Source organism: Platichthys flesus, chromosome 20 (assembly GCF_949316205.1).
Source record: "Platichthys flesus chromosome 20, fPlaFle2.1, whole genome shotgun sequence".
Classification (NCBI taxonomy): Eukaryota; Metazoa; Chordata; class Actinopteri; order Pleuronectiformes; family Pleuronectidae; genus Platichthys; species Platichthys flesus.
The window spans coordinates 4,452,821-4,470,295 of record NC_084964.1 but is presented as its reverse complement, the minus strand read 5'-3'; the positions used below and the strand labels follow the sequence as shown (position 1 = coordinate 4,470,295).

Sequence of the window (17,475 nt, the reverse complement as noted above, 5' to 3'; positions counted from 1 at the left end):
GCTTCTTGATCCTTCCTTATCTGGGAAGTGGTTGAGATTGCTTATTGAAAGCTTCCACCCAGTCATGCGTTGTAGAGTCTCTTCTACCCATGAATACAAACTGTGCCAAAGGTAATTTGATTCTTCCCAGTCTCCATGCCCAAACAAGTTTGGTACTTTTTACATACTCCTACTCACAAACAGACAAACACACAAACAAACATGTTTCTCTAATCTCACCCTGATGGATGTAACAACTACCTTTTTTACACAAAATTTAGCGAGTTCATGCAAGTTCTTTTTAAACGTGGGCACACTGCGATTGAGTCATTTTCCACGTCACAAACGCACCAGAATCTGAAAAGCTCTTTCAACTCCCTGCCAGCATTGCATCATTTCATTTTGCACAATACCAAGAAAATGCTGTTACACATTGTTCCCCAGATGCAAAAAACAATAAGTAGACGTGCAACATGTATTGCTGATAAGGAGAAGAATAAGAAGGAGGAGGAGAAAGAGGAGGAAGCCAAACCCCTATAAAAACGTTTGTCTGGGTTGAGTCATTGTTCGGGAGTTAAAGCTGATTGTATCCATTGCCATAACAGACAAAAGCCAGATATTATTGGGTGTTCATGAGTTTTTTTACCATTGGAAAGGGGGCTTGATAATATTCCTGTCAGTTTTAGCATACTAAAACAGCACGAGGGAAAAAAGACTAAACTTGTTGACATTCTCTTTAAGCTAAAAGGACCTCTGTGCTTGAGTGCAGCCTTTCCTGACCTACTACAAATATTTCATTGTCAATAGCTTTTCCTGTTCTTAAGCTAAACAATACTACAAATGAGATTAAAATACAAACAGACGTAGCTCCTATCTCATCTTGCGTTAAGTAAAGAGACTTGGAATTTTACACTGCAAATATTGACCTTTGCTAAAGAGGATATCATAATAAAACCAGCATCAGCCCTAAACACAAAATGTTGTGTTGACGCAGCAGCAGCTCTGTTAGGTGCAGGAACCCAATTGTTGAGCAGGCTGGAAGGTGGCAGAAGAGACTTGGAGGGATTAGCAGCGCTACTGTAGCTGATGGACGGGGAGCTGAGATGGGAGGTTTCTTCTCCAATCAGCCATCTGCTGACATCAGGCTGGGTGCTCAGTCAATTTAAGTCGCCTTAAACAGTCTCCCTGTTTTTGCCTAGCTGTTGCAAGCTGTCAAGTCAGTCGCTGGCAATGAACTTAAATAAAATATATAAAAATAAATTAAAACTTAAGTATTAAAATAAAATATTATATAATATACATATCATCTCTCTGGTCCAATTCGGAGAGGGCAGTGTGTGTGTGTTACACAGCAGGCTGAGGCTTCTGTTAGCTATTTATATTCTGTTGCATTTAGAGTGACAGCTTGACTCATAAAGTCATCTTGCCCAGAGTGTTGCCCTCTCACACCCTCTTGACTTGGCGTTGCCTAAAGAGGGTGTTGTTGGACCCTCCCTCAATGGGGTCCATTAGAGACTAGAGGTTCTTCAAAGGCCTCTGTGATTACAATGTCTTTTGTTGCAACACATGCTCTCTTTCATCTTGACCCACGGCCCAACCCTCTCTTCTGTCACGCTAAACACGAGGCCTTTTGGTGATTCTCAATGGGCAGATGGACAAAGAGCCATGACACAAAGGCAAAAGATCATATTTGAACATCTATTGTGTTGGCCATATAAGCCACACATTGTATGACTCAGAACTTCACAAATCTCTGGCACATTTTTACCAGACATACAGCTGACACACAGTAAGCCATAAAGTCAGGATGGCAACTTAAGCTGATTCATACAGCTCATTTTTATTAATATCCTAATAACATTCCCTCTTTTTTATAATCACCAGAGGCCCTGATGACTGCTTGAGAAAAAACGGGGGGAAAAAAAATAAAGATGAATTAATTGACAAAACCATTGCCAACTGTTGGTGTTAATCAGCAAGTCATTTTATCAGGTATTATATTTATGGTCAGTGGTTATGCATGAACATAAAGTTATTTGTCAGTCCAACAATCAATTAGACTGACGGTGCAACGGGCAATATTTTGGGGCTTCTGGTGCAGACTGTGGATATCCAGACTGAGACTCTGTCTTCCGTTTGGTGTACACTGTTTAAAGTCCGTTAAGCCCACATGAGTCAAATGTTTCTCTACACAAAACACAAAGAGTTATACCTGTTGGCTAATCTCTGTTAACAGCTATCTGCATGAAGGCAGATAAATAGACAAAAGACGTTGCATCTCAGTCAATGTGTTCCACCACTTCTGCTTTCCACAAGGACTGTTTACCTGCGGGCAACCAATGCCTGCTCAAATGTGATTGGTTAAACTACAAAGGAAACACCTTCAGCCCTATATTCTTGACTCGCTACAGATTCTAGATTTTCACATCAACAATCTACCTTTGGAGATGAGTTAAATGTTAATGTTGCACTGATGACAGCTGTTGCCATTGGCATTGTGTATTTAGACTATATGTCAAACCCGTGTTCATGAATGCAGCATCTCAGGAGCACCTTATGGGAATATCTTCAAATTTGGCACAAAAATGCACTGAGATCTATTCATCACTATAGGTCAGAAACAGAAGAGGAGCTTGAATTGGACACTCGTCTTATTAAGAAGCTAATAAAAAAGCTAATAAGTGTATATGCTGAACTGATTCCTTTTAATCCTAACCCATTCAGTGCAGGATATTCTTTTGGCAGATCCGTCTTTTCCTCAGCAACACCCTCACCCCTACCCCCATCCTTTATCTTGGCCTCCCTCCTGCCTTCATTCCTTTACCTTGAATTAGGGATATCCCATCTGGCCTAGTGTCAGATTAGAAGTCGGTAAGACTTAAGGGTACCTAAGGAGGTCTGTACTTATGCATATGTTTGCAATATCAGTATGTACATTCTCTAGGCACTTGTAAATACTGTACATGTCCAAACACATCCATAGATTGTTTTTCTTTTCTTTAGTAGTTCAATTCTGTAGCAGTATTGTAATTTATGTGTAAACCAAATAAGGAAAACCTGCTAACTGGGCTAATCAGTCTTCTACTTTAAAGCCAGACAGTTGGTTAGCAGCCAAGCAGTGTGAACTATTCTTCCATGGTATCAGATACACACACACACACACACATACACACACACACACACACACACACACACACACACACACACACACACACACACAAGAAAGTACACATTAATCCTGACCCCTTTCCTCCTGACAGATGGGGTAGCCTGTCTCGGATTGTCGAGGAAATTACTGAAGTAATTAAGCTGTGTGTATGTGTAGAGTCAATCCACAGTGTCATTTGATCTAGCCCGACCAGTGTTTTATTACTTTCTCCGGGGTGCACATAGTTTAGTATGGTGCTGATCTTCATTTAGCATCATTCTCTGCCTCTTTTACTGAAAAACAAGCTGTCAGTCAGGCAGGTGAATGAATGTAGCCTTCAGCCTGTGAGGCACGGTGTCACCGAGTTCGGCCCTGCCTCTACATGCCCCCGAACTGTATTCAAGTGTTTGGATTTGGCTCTGTGATAAGATGGATACAACAATAACAAAAATAAAGATATCTGTAGGCGGAGTACTTTGAGTACTCGTGGAAGTGGTTTTCTGCATGTACAGACAATCATAATGTAATTATCTGACAAGGAAGTTTTGTCTGTGTTCTTGTGTTGCATATGTGTGTGAGGAGTGTGTCTCCTGATCTGGAACTGGGTTGCGTCAGTATCTCTTAGAACTAATGAGAAACAGCAGGAGAGGTTGGTGTTGGCTTTAATCTTCTACATTATCTCAGTCTTTTATATTTTCTTTCATTTATCCCTTCATTTCATTCACCTGTTCTTCCCATCTGTGAGCCTGAATTGGATGCGAATAGAGCTCACCATCAACAACAAACAACCGCGGTGGCTCTTCATATCCCCTGGCTTTGTATTTGTTTGATAAGTGACTGTGCTTCATAATAAGACACTATTCATAGAGTCTTGGATGATACTTCTGCGAACAGATCAGTTGTTTATGTTAGGCAAATATGGAGCGAACAAGGTGAATCCGAGAATGCCTCACTGATGTTTTTTCAGATTTTCATTGCAACCTTTCCTCAATTAGTTTCTGCTTATTTGGCTTCTCCGAAGACGGAAACAGGTTGTATGAAGGTTTTTAAGATGTAACACATCCATTGAAAGCATCTCTAATGGTCAAATTCGCAAAAGTAGATTTTTTTAATCCAGTGGTTTAATATCAGTTGATATCAAAATCTCTCTTTATCTTTGTTTTAACTTAATTTGTTTCCTTTACATGGTGCTACTGATTGTCAGCCATATTCTAATTTGCCTGGCCCGTTTCAATATGAACAGAAATTTTCATAATAACGTAGTACATCTCTAGCTTGGTGTGTGGCGCGCTACTCTGAGCTATAGCATGCCTGTGCTATGCTCCATAACGTTTTTACTGTAAACGCAGACAGTCAGACCTCAGAGTTTCAGCTGCACTTGTGGTGTGCAATGCAGTTGCAGTCTTTCTCTCTCATGAGAACTTATCTTTTACTCAGTAGTCTGTGTACCTGTCTCTCAGAATTTGTTGGGTGTGACGGTAAACTTAGATTTAATTAATTCTGTGGGAAATGCTTTCATCAAAGACGTTATTGTTTTAGCGTTAGTTAGCATGATTATTCAAAACCAATTTCCACGGAATTGGAGGGGGGTGGTGCATGACCCAAGGAAGAACCTAGTAAATATGAGTGAATCCCAACCTGATCTAGAAACCCTGACATAAGTGCTATGATAAAGGCAGATTCAGTTATATTGATAACTGGGCAGGTATAATCAATGCCAAATGAATTTCTTATTTGTCCGACTGGCTGTTAGGACTGCCTGAACAAATTTGAGTGGGACACCACATTGGTGGACCCATGGACTGTAAAATATTTATACTGATCCTGTGAGTCTCTCTGTGTGCCTGCTGTTCAGGGTGTCAATGTGAGGGTGTGGTGTTTGTGTTCCAGAATTAGGTTCAACTCAACATCTCAAGATCTGATCAAAGAAACAAGACCATGAATGTGACCAGATCATCAATACCAACCGTACATTATAGTTAACATGTCCTGGTTTTGGTTGGTAATAAAAAAAATATCAAGACTCAGCTCCGATGCCTATGTTTTGGTTGGCTTTGTTTTGCTTTGTGTTGAGATGGTTGGATGAGGTTAGTCAAGTAATTACTACACCACTCTGTAGGTCTTGGTGTTTGATAAAACTAGAATCATCCATGAGCAGGGAGTAGTCTTTGTGCTAAACGAACCTTCAAGTAGCATTTAATGGTATGTAGGCAAGAGTGTATTGATCCATGCCTCTTTGGCTAATTGAGAATTGTAATGACTTTTCCACACACGTTAGAGTGTGTGACCTCATGCTGGTGTTTGCCTAAGTCCAATAATCACATGACAGTTCACTAACTCGCTGCAGGGGTTGAGTGAGAAAAGTAACACATGCTAAGTCAATCGTTTTTTTTTACTTCAGCAGCATGATCAGATATGGCATCAAGATTTATATCCTAATTAAACTATTTGGAAGCCCAAGACTTTGAGCTGCACTAGAAGTCTTTAGAGCTCAACACATTGTGTATTTTGTCTGGTCTGGAGGGGTAATGACACAGCAGATGATTGAGTCGAGCTCGACTTCATTTTCAACAATATAAAACAAAACAAATCCCATGGCGAGGTGCCCACAGTCATCGGTGAGTTTGAGAAGTCTGGACTTTGTTTGAATGATATTAAAACCCCCAAGAGGTGAGAGCATACACTGTACACGAAACAACTCCATGGCATCAAAGAGCAGACAGCGATGAGACTGCATAAGCTGGGTGACAAATACACAAACGTTTTCCATGCAGGTGAACTCTTCATGAACCTGTGTCTTATTTCCTCTCATTACACCCCAGTCCTCCTCGGTAATAGCTGCAGTTATGGGAGAGGGATTGGTTTCTGCCATCTCTCGGTCACCTTGCTGCAGAGAAATGAAAAAAGGAAATGGAATATCTCATCAGACTAAAATGGATGGTGTTTATTGTTTGTGCGTTTGACGTGGGATTAATATAATTATTGATTGTTGCAGTCTTATAAAATGTTTGAGGGGTGAGCTTATTTGAATGAGGACATTATGTGTTACACTCTCATTGTGCCTTTTGGAGGATAAATACCTGTTGGTAAGGCAGTATCCTATTATGGTAAACACTTGTTTAAACCCTACTGTGCTCTAATTTCAGAGGAGGTTTCCTGGTTATATTATGTGTAACTTGATTTTAACATGGGAAACAATTAGGAATCTGTTTTTGTAAAACAAAGTATCACCTTTACCTCTACCACCATTTGTACCCCAAGCACCCCAATTGTACATCCTGGACCAAAAATATCAAATTTGGTTTCCTATGCACCTCAGTCCATGTTACTTTACTATCAGGGGTGTTGTTACAGAGAAGGCAAAGCATGCAATTACCTAGGGCCCTGAGCTGAGAGGGGCCCTCATTGGTTGAAGGCTAGACTGTCTCAATGCATGTGCATGATGTGCCTGGGAGGGTGTTGAGGGTTTGCACTTTACTACTTAACCATCATTTAGGTGTAAACACTGTGTGTACTTTGTTCAGAATTGGTTTGTCCCATGTGCCTTTTGACGTCACAAGATGATGGCATGCAGAAAAAGAGCATCCTGGGCTTAGAGTTACAAATAATATACCTGATCATTCAACAGCTTCCCACTTGCATTGCAGATAACATGTAATATTTGCAAGAGCCAGTGAGATGAGATAAATCCTTTTCCACAACATACAGAAATTTGATCGAAATCTAATATCGTGGTCATTATGGCTGGCCGAATCTATATTCTCTTTCAATTCAGTTTATATCATCATGTTGCACAATCCTGGGTGAATGTTAGAATGTTACTAACATCACAGTTTTTTTGTTGGCTCCAAAGCTATTTTACTGAGGTAGTAAACTGTTTAACCCAGCGCATTATGTGTAGTAGAAAGAGCACATGGAAAAATAGGAGTGATTGGGATAAGTCAAAGTAAACAGATGATTTGAATGGAATGTAAAGTGTTTTATCCCTGAGGTGCAGGGTTGAGACATGTTATGTAATATGAAACCAGCAGGTGTGTTTACACTTGTTAAAAGGAAATACGCACATGTTTCACGTGCACAGACACACACACGCTTATAAACAAACGCAACACATCGCTGCAGATCATCTGTTTCATTTTCACACTGGCTCATTGTCAGCGAATATTGAATGTGTCTGACCTAGTTGCCAGCGGCACCACAGGAGATTATTCTCTACATTTTTAACAATGGAGCAAATTTATTGGATGATACATCCCGGGGCTGTTTTGATGTTAAGGGTTTTTCTCAAGACCCAGTTCCAGCGTTTATTCTTATAGCAAACGATGCAGCCATGAAGCAATTGATGAAGAATTGATGATGTTAAAGTGTGTCACTTTGTGAATTTGGTGTATTTGTGTGCCCCTGGGTGTTTGGTGTGCACTGTTTATACCGTCTTCATCTCCTCTGTAGTTTTAAGGAGAACACTGGTACACTGCACATGCACACAGCCCACAATACACTTTCAACACATTGTTTTAAACACACAGACACACGCATACAAGCCAACCACTTTTGTTTTCATTGGCATTACAACTCATAGTCTCTTGGTATAAGGAAAAACAATAGGTGCTCTGTTGCAGGTGGCACCGTGTCAGGAAGCCTGATTTGGCTGCAACTCACTCACTTATTTAAAGACTGAAGCTGAGTTTTGCTCTAGGGCTTCTTTTGCCTTTGTAGGCAGCTGTGCTGGGCCTCCATTCACCTATCTGCATTAACATGCATTACATATCAGTCTATAGCAGGATTACAGATGATTACACTTGACAATGAGATGCCTTTCCAAACATTTCTGACAGACAGCGCACAAATTCAACTTCAGTTAGTATTTTATGGCAGTTTAAACATTTGCTTTGCAAAAAGCAGAAAAGCACTCCGTAGAGAGCTTACCTTCGCCATGGTCCAACTGTCCCCTTAAACTCCTTATTCCTTATAGCCTTATAGCTATTGTACACACTATAGATACACTTAATCCATGATGACAGATACAGAAACCATATCGTGATCTGAGTAGTAAGCTAGCAATGACAAGTTCTTTCCTGTTCAGACGTACATTGTGTAGCATAATCCGTCATATTGGGACTTTACGTGCTGACAAAGAATCTAGAATGTAGGTCCACTAGATCTGGACTTTTATTTTGGATCTTTGTCAAAGAGGTGGCTGATGGCTCCAGCTAGGTGTCACTTCATGTCTGATCACATTGTTAACAATCATACACATGACTGTGAAGTGCACACTCCTACAGGGATTTGGTCACCACCTCACCTCCTGCCAAGGGTACCGGCGCTGCTGAAGCCAAGCGGGAGACACTCTCAGCTGGGAATTCAAAGTTAATTTAAGGTTGCAGACGCCTTCCTGGATTATTAATTTGTTTGTTGATTTTTTTCATTCTTTCCTTCATTTTGTATGATTTGTATTAAGCATTAACCTCTGTTACTGTCGTCCATGTTATGAGAAACAACAACAGGGAGTTGAAGGGAGAATCGTGTGCATTCCTTATGTTTTTGGAGCCTTATTAGGAATTACGTGGGACAGCTGGAGGAAAGCTCTGTCCCCACTCTGCCCTGGTGGTTTGGTTTAAGGCGCTATGTTTACCCTCTCAGTAATCAGTGTAGTTAGATTGATGTGTTCCCTGGATAAGTGTTTCCCTTGATGAGGTCCTCACCTGACCACAAACCAGTTATCGGCAGAGACAGATGATGACCTTAAATTACCCCCTTTCCTCCCTCCCCTGTATTTTGGTCTCGCTCCAGGCCGCCCTGGCTCTGCCGTTTGTATGCCGGCTACCGCCTGCCCTTTGTGGTGCGGGGGCTCGTCCCAAGCCGCAACTGAATCAAGTGTCCTTTTCTGCTTTTGTTAATGAGAAGCCTGTGTGGGTGGAAGTGGGTTTGGATTCCCTGTGGTAAAACTACAAGGAATATTTTCCTTGTTTGTGCAAAGGCTTTTTCTCTCTTTTCCTGAAAGACATTGAAGTAAAGAAGTCAGTCCTGATACGTGCATGATCCACTTTTAGAACAGACTATATCTAAGGAACACTGCAAGACAAGTAGCCGAGAGACAAACATTTCAGATATGTTAACGCAGTTAAAGAAATAGCAAATGTCTGCAAGCTGCACTCTGTTGCACTTGATTTATCATCAGTAGAACATAGAAGCAACATTTAAGATGCATTAGTGGAGCCTTTTTAATGTAAATGCACTCATTGACAGCTGGATTCACCAGTATTACATCTTTAGAGTTGCACTAATCCATTTTTTTTAAATATATTAGCTAAAAACTAGGATGGCACTCAGTAGAACACATATCTCCGCCAACGCCCCAAAGTTCAGGTAAATTCAGTTAGTGTGCACCAAATTGCACACACTCACAGATATTATTCCCCAGATTTGTTTCATCATGATCCATGTGTTGTTCCCTAGGAAGTCTCGAAATGTTAAAGAAAGCAAAACATTTTTTTCTTCAGATCAGTGCCATATTGAATGTGTTTTTACTTGCCCAATGTTGTTCCACCAAAGTTTTGTGAAATTCTATTCAATAGTTTTTCATGTAATCCTGCTGAAAAACCATCAAACAAACCAAAAACTGGACAGGAGTGAATGTTAATAATAGTTGCTTGTGTATTGTTGACAGTGTTCCCTGCAGTCAAAAGAAGCACACAACTCTGATGCGACTCTGCTCCTCTGATCACTATGTATTTTGTTTTAGTTTTTTTTCCTCTTATTTTTATGCATTTTCCCCTTCAGTTCTTTGCTTTTGTGGACCACGATCAAAGACATATTGAAATAAGTTTTGTAGCCGAGCAAACCAAAGCAACACATGCTCCTTCTAGCCAGCTGGAGTCCTGCTTGAGACGAAACAAACGCAAGCCGCCTTTTCTCTTTTTGGTCGTCTGTTCCTTTTTATGTTCATTTCCCAGGTTTTCCCATCGCTTGCTGTTCTCCCTCTGAAGAGGTTCGGGGCTGTTTGCACACTCCCGTTTTGAGTACCTTGCATGTTTTCTTAGTTTGTGCACCTGACACCAAAAACATCCCTCTAATCTCCTCAATAGAGGAATAGATCGCCCTCTCTCCCTGACTTCTCCTCCTCCTCTCTTTATTCCACTTCTTTTTGTGCGCCGTTAACTACGCTCTACACATCAAAGACTCAAGATCCCTTTTCTCTGTCCGGGACGCCTCAGCTGTTAATGTGAAGGTGCAGCGGGAGCACAATAACAGTAATACCGAGTGTTGCATATGCATCTGATAAGGCTATCAAAAACACAGCATCACAAGGTTTCTAAGCTTTGTTTGTTGTAACCATAGAAGACAATAGAGGGCTTCCAAACAGACAACTCTTAGCATGCATCATTTTTGTTTGCAGGGACGTCAGCTTTCAGCAGCAAGCAGAGCCTATAATTTCCCTGTCTCTGCAAGAAAACACAATGCTTGAGATATACAACACATCTGTTTGCACCGGCTCCGATGGCTGAGGGGAGGGAGCACACACAAACAAACACACACACACATACAAACACATACATGCAAACACACACACATTAAGTCAGCATGCTGCTAATTTAATTGATTCTGATGTCAGAAGGAGCCCCCCTACTAGTTTTGTGCAGAAGCAGGAAGGAGGGAACAGCAAGCAGTGCAGAGAAAAGGTAGATGTCAGGCTTGTGGATACATAGCCGGAGAGACAACGAGCGAGTAGGATAGCATGGTGGGTGTGCTATGTGAGGAATGTCGGCTCATGTTGTAACTAGAACTCCTGAAAGGGCCCTGTTCTATCCATACCACTGGGACTGTTTAGACCCCGTTTTGGCAAGCAGCCCAACGCCCAACCCCTCTATCTGTCTCATTATCAATGTGGCTTTTTGTGCCTTCAGGCTCTTGTTTTCATGCAGTTGAGTCTTAAGCTGCAACAGCTCTACCACAGGCCTGTTGGTAAACTTCACTCTGCTGCTGCAGAAGGATAACATCAAATATGAAGCATGGCTGTATCCAGGCTGTGCACATTAATGTTGCCATTTGGCATAGAATTTCCTTGAAAAGCCACTGCAGTGCCGTGAATCTCTGCATTGCTGACATGGGAGGCTCCAGTGGGAATTGATTTCGTAATGAGTGAGAATGCATTCTTCATTAACTGAGTTCCAGGACAAAGTTCCTTGAATATAACACCTTTGTATCTATTTGGGGTCTGTCAAAACTTTCTTTGTGCTTCTACTCCGGGTCCTGTGTTTTTCAATGCACAAAACCCCAAATGTACTGTATTTTTACCCAGTGTGAGCTGAAAAGTAACATCAATAAACCAGAAAGAACATAATTCAATATTTAATCGGGGCTCCAGTGGGAACCCAATTATGTGCTATGAATTTGCAAACTGCTTCATATTCTTTTATTCTTCTCCACATTTTGTATGGAATATTTATTACAAGAGTTTGCTTTTTCATAAGAAGCCTTTTTCTGCAGCTGCTGCTGTTAAACATTCCCTTTTGAAATTACGTAATACATTTTTCTGTCAAGATCATTCTGATTTATTACTAATCGAGTGAGGCTTCATAGTTTCAGCCATCATTCTTATGGAAAATAATTGTAAAGCCCCTTGTCCATTGGCCAAAAGCCACTAACACACACTAACATTTGGCGTTTTGTCTCCGAAGGGAATGGATGCAAGGAGCATTCACTCCTTGGTCAGATGATATGGCTTTTAATCAACTCTGGCCCTGATCGTCAGTGACTGCTTTTACCCGTTTCGGTGTAAAAGAAATATATATCTGGGTTCTTGGTAGAAGCCCAAAAAACAATTAAGGGAAATCAAAACAATGAGTAGCTAGATGACCAGAAAGAATTGTGATCCCTCTATTTACTCAACTGTTCTGTTTTCTTCCACCTCCTCGCAGGTGCTCTCTATTTTACACCATTTTATTCAATAAAAGTGAAAAGAAAAGCTTTCTCAGCTAACTAGCTCGCTAGTTGGCAGTTATCAGGCTTGGTAGCTGATTAGCTTGGCTCTTTCGCTAATTGAACAAGAAGCGTAAATAGTTAATTTGCACTAATTTTCTTCACTGTACCTAACTCTCTCCTACACACACAAACCCACAGTCACATAGAAACACACACACACACACACATACTTGGAACAGTGCTGTGATGTTCCACACCTATGTGGGAGAAAACAGTGAGGGAGATTGACTGTGATGAATGGCTCTGAATTGGCAGTTTGGTTTCTGTGTGGGTCTCGGTGCACAGTAGGGCCTTTACAGTAGATCTCCGATGTGGGATGCCCAAGCATATTTAACAGTGTGTTTCCAGTCTTCGTCAGGGTCTGAAGATGAACATGTGAGATTGAGATAGATGTTTCGTATTTGATGTCTGGAAGACTGGTTTGATATGATTTCACATGAGGATTTAAGGCTTGAGTAAGGCATTGGGATGATGGCCAGATTTGACTGGAGGTGGATAGTTGGGGGAAAGAGGATTATGCACAAAGAAGAGGAAGTTAGTTTTGTCTAAACATACTAATTTGGAGACATTGAGCAAGAATTTCTAAAAAAGATATTGAATTGAACTTTATTAGCCACCTATTTTTTGTAAAGTTTGGTTAATGTGGCAGGGGTATGTTGAAGCAGGACTAGTGAGAGTCAAGAGATGAGACTACATTATTTTCTCTTTTGGAGATCAGAATGCATGAGGAGGTGATGGGACAAGTAGCAGTCTGTCTGCTCCACGGTGAGTGAAAAACAACTTGTTCAGTATCTGCCTATTTATAAGTGCTGCTTTGGAAAAAGGACAAAACATCATATAAATGAATGGGACTGTGTGTTTTGTCATGGCATGCTTGTGTTTCATGGCAGTCACTATCAGTTCTAAAGATCTAAGATGTCAGTGTAAATGAGGCGGAATAGTACATTTCTGCAAGGCACGATCATTTGTTTTTGAATCTTTGAGCTGCCATGAGCATGTCAGACGCATCGAGAGAAGGATTTGTGAGGCAGCAGGAGGTGAGGAAAGCTTTCCATCCCGTTGGGGTTGTCGGGTTGTTTGAATGAAGGAGTGATGACGGGGAGAAGTACATGGAAAAGAAAACACAGGGAAAGAAAACACACAGTGTCCTGCAGCGATCTAGGGATTTCTGTAGAGCTCACATGAAAAGACAAATATGTCACCATATGCCAATGGTCATCATCCCCTCACCCCCGTTTTTCCCTCTCTGTCTTTTTCTAGAGTTGCTTGGCTCGACCAAGAGGCTGAACATCAACTACCAGGACTCAGACGGGTAAGAGGAGTGTATGTGTGGATGTGCTCATGTGTGTCCCAGCTTGTGAGATAAGCGTGAGGCTGAGTCAAAAGAATGCAATGCAAGAGTCATTACGTCCTGATTGACGTGCAGATTGAAAACAAAAAACAATGCCCTACCTTTAGCTGGCAGTCTCCTGTTCATCTGTAGTCTCCACAGCGTGATTCATACCCAAGTCACACTCACACATGTAGTGACACATAGTGCGTCAGAGTAATCATCAATGTAGTAAATTACAGGAAATTGACTTTGTTGAGAGTAGAATCAAGAATTTGTGTAGAAACCCTGTCAAATACAAGAATTTGATAGGCATACTTTATTCTGTGGGAAAAAGTCAATTAACTTAGCATAACTTCTTCTCATTTTACACTTTCTTCTTAAGAAACTTGTAACTGAAGCTGCTTTCAGACATTTACTGAACTTCAGAAATTATCCGGAGGACACAAATGTCTGAGTCAGTTGCTGCAGAAATTCTCTGGAGTTTCCCCTGGCAGCCCCCAGGTAAAAACTCCACATAAAGTCATGCATTCATCATGAGTGACTGGAAGAGCAAACTATGAAACAACACCTTAGCAGTGGAATTTATACGTTACTGCCTTCTACATGCTTCACCACCCCTCACCGGTACACTCTGTAGATTTCCTGTTGTTGTGATGGGACCTTCTCCATATGTAGAATCACCTGCAGGGTTCTACATATGGAGAAGATCCGATCCCGACTGTGCGGGCATTTTCCAGAGTTCATTCAGAGAAAGCCAAACAAATTAGCATTTCAAGTATTCAATTTAATCTCTCTCTTTTAATAATCATTCTCTGCTAATTCAAATTTTATAATTAATCTCCTTTAATTTTATCTTCATTTTCAGTCACTTTGTCTTCAGAAATGAAAAGGTTACTATCCTAAAACCATAGAAAAAGTCATTCAATCAGATTATTCTTTCATTGAATAAACAAATAAATAAAAGACTCAAAACAGATGATAGTCAGTCTACTTATTCCCCAAAAATTTTTACTCATTTTACTTTTCCCCAAAAAAGTATGCACTTAAAGAGGTGATAGCCTGTTAATTTATCCTCCTGTGGGTGAAACACTGATTTCTTGAACAGAAAGTCGATCTAGTCCCTCCGGGGGAAGGAACACTGAAAAGTAAAATGAGAATTTTTCAGCCGCATTTATAAATGACAACTCTAAAACTGCAAGACAAAAATTAATAGACCATTAGGTTAAAAAAAGCAAGCAACACTTTAAGTTTTTCCAGATTCATGTTCGAACACATTTTCATATTGAGTGAAATGAATACCAAAGAGTCAGCAATGAACTTCACATATTTATAGCTTGGAGTACTTTGATGAGTTGAATGCCCAGCTCTCAACACTCTGAGTTCACCACTGGTAGCTGGAGTGGTTTCAGTTGACAGTGTGAAGGTCCATCCCTCATTGTTGCTACACCTGTCAAGGTCTCCATTCTTGCATGGGATATCTACTCTCCAAAGTATGCGAGCTAGATGCTAGAAACTGGGTCAAGAGCCCTTTGCTAACCACTGACCAGGAATAGCCAGTGATTAGTCAATTAAAGCTGCCCTGCAACCACTTATAGTGGTTGCAGGGCAGGTTTAAGGGCCAGTTTCAGGGCCAGTGGACCGTTGGTCTGACCCTGGTAGTTTTCCCCATTTTCCACTCTGTTTATGTAATACAAAGAGAGGTGTGCTTTTTTAAAAACCTATCGAGGTAGGCCATCAAGCATGCAGAATCCCCCATGCAAGTTAGTGTGTGTGTGTGTTGACTTAGGCCGGATGCGTGTGTCTACATGTTGGGTCAATGCAGTGTGTGGGAGGTGATACACAATAGGGGTGTTGAAATTAAACATGTCCATCCATGAGGGTGTGTGTAAGTGATAGACAGAGAGAGTGATACAGAGGAGGGTTTTACCTGTGATATATGAGATCAGTGCGGGAGGGGGGGGGGGGTTAGAGGAGAGGGGAAGGTGAGCAAACAGTCACTTGTCACTGAGTCAACATCATTCCCTGAGAGACAGATTCAGACTGTGCGTGTCTTAGTAAGTGTTGTTAAAAGTTGACTCAGTATCTGAATAAGGTATGGTCGGCTGGAAGAGGAGATAAAATGATAAATTAAGATGTGTTTGTGGCTGAGCAGCATGGAGGCCTCAACAATGTGACTGATAAGATAAGTCACCTGACTGTCTGGAGATCCCTTAGACTTTGTATGAAGGTACAGACACATCTTCATAATCTCTAAATTTCCTGGCATCCTTCTGCGTCACATGGGGAGTACATGGCTTCATAAAACACCCACACAAAAAAACACATTAGAAAAAAGGAAGCTAGGACCAAATTTGGCTCAAAATCCAGATCTGAACCGAACTGCAGATTTAGATAATCATTAAATGGTAGATTGAGGCTAGAACCAGTCTTGCTGATTGGACCTGCTTTCAGTCTTTAGGGTAAACCAGACCAATATCCTGTTCCAGCTCAGTAATTGTAGTTTTATTAAACTTCTTATTTAACTCTCAGTAAAAGTTGGGTTTGCATATATTCATTCAAATACAGCCGTCATCTTCAGTCTGGAAACGACTTTGGTTTCATTCATTGACAGAAAAACTGTGCCAGTGTTCACACCTGGCATTACAATGTGTCTCGAGTGAGCACTTGTGATTGATTTTCACTTCCCTGCTCCATACACAAATACACATGTAGCCACATTGTTTCCAAATGCAATGTTTTTAGCAGTATGACTATGACATGTACGTATTTGGTTTGTTTGAAATTAATTGAAAATACAATGAAAGTCTCTGTTGATACATAATGTATCTCAAACAAAGAGAAGAATAAATATAACCAGACCACCTCAGAATACAATCTGAGTGAATGAATCTCAAATGCGGTCTCAATGCGTCTTGTGCGGGTTCATACCTGCAATTACAATCAGAGCACCTGACACCGATGTTAAAACCAGGTCTAAACAGGTCCATTTCTGTTTTTTGTTGTGAGTCACCTTTTCTATGTCCAAAAGCAACACAATGGCAAAGTTGTACGTGCATTCTCTGTTCTGTTGTTGTCTGCCCAACCACAGTGCATTCTGTTAAATATACCTATTAAATACTGTGCTATTTACATACTATTTGCTTCATACTTTGCTTCACACATGCTGTTTTAGTGTATTTAATAGCATGGTAAGGAATTTTGGACACAGCCATTTGCTGATTGTGCAAAAGGCAAAGATTTTGGTTGGCGATCCTGGAAAAGCATACAAGAGCAGGATACACTGAAAATGAGCAACTGATACTTCTCACACCCTTACACCGGTCCTCTCGTCAAAGCTATGCACCCAAAACACATGAACGTGAACTGTCTAGCATCTGCTAGAAGTTGACTTTTCCGAGACGGGGTATGTGTCTCTGGCTGAAGGCTCTTGTCATGTGCAGTGAGAGCACAGGTCGGTTAGGATGAAGTGATTGGTCGTGTTTGTTACAGTCCTTTGAGGGCCACAGACGCACAACTTTATTCATGGATGGCAATCAGGGCGTGAAGAGGATTTCAGTGTTTCTAAGCGATCAACCATGCAGTGGGAAAAAAGCCCCAGTTATGTCCAACAATAATTGAATCCAACCGTCTAATTGATCAAACTTTTCAATGTTTCATTGTCCATGGAGGGTTCAACTTCTGTGTTACTGGCTGTAGATCTGCTAATGTAGCTGGGGAGGCTCTGTTTCCTCAGGTCAGACTTGTTGCCCTGGCCAGCTTTTGTATTTTGCAGCTCAAACACTGCAGCTGTTTAACCACAGTTTAACTAACACAAATGTGACACTGTTTAATTTAAAGTGTACCTGTAATTACTTGGACCAACATAATTTGGTTGATCCCTGAAAAGGGCAGAGTAGGGTATCCAACCCTAACTGAGACAAGTTTCACAATACCTTACGTACATTACAACATGAGCTACAACGATTCACTGAAACAAACAGCATGATGGAATGTTTGTTTGTCGGTGCTGCCTCCAGTGAAAGTATCATAATGT

The 17,475-nt window shown here is 41.0% G+C and overlaps 1 protein-coding gene across 3 annotated transcripts in view; it reads left to right on the top strand.

Moving 5' to 3' along the window:
- Positions 1 to 17,475, top strand: part of LOC133975774 (caskin-2-like) — a 50,054-nt gene that overhangs the window by 6,168 nt on the left and 26,411 nt on the right. For 2 of the 3 annotated variants that reach the window (XM_062413750.1, XM_062413749.1), the window contains exon 3: positions 13,370 to 13,421. The exons of the other annotated variant lie outside the window; for it this stretch is intronic. In XM_062413750.1, coding sequence (XP_062269734.1) covers positions 13,370 to 13,421 — 52 coding nt within the window. The remainder of the gene's footprint in view (positions 1 to 13,369; positions 13,422 to 17,475) is intronic. 3 annotated transcript variants of the gene reach the window in all.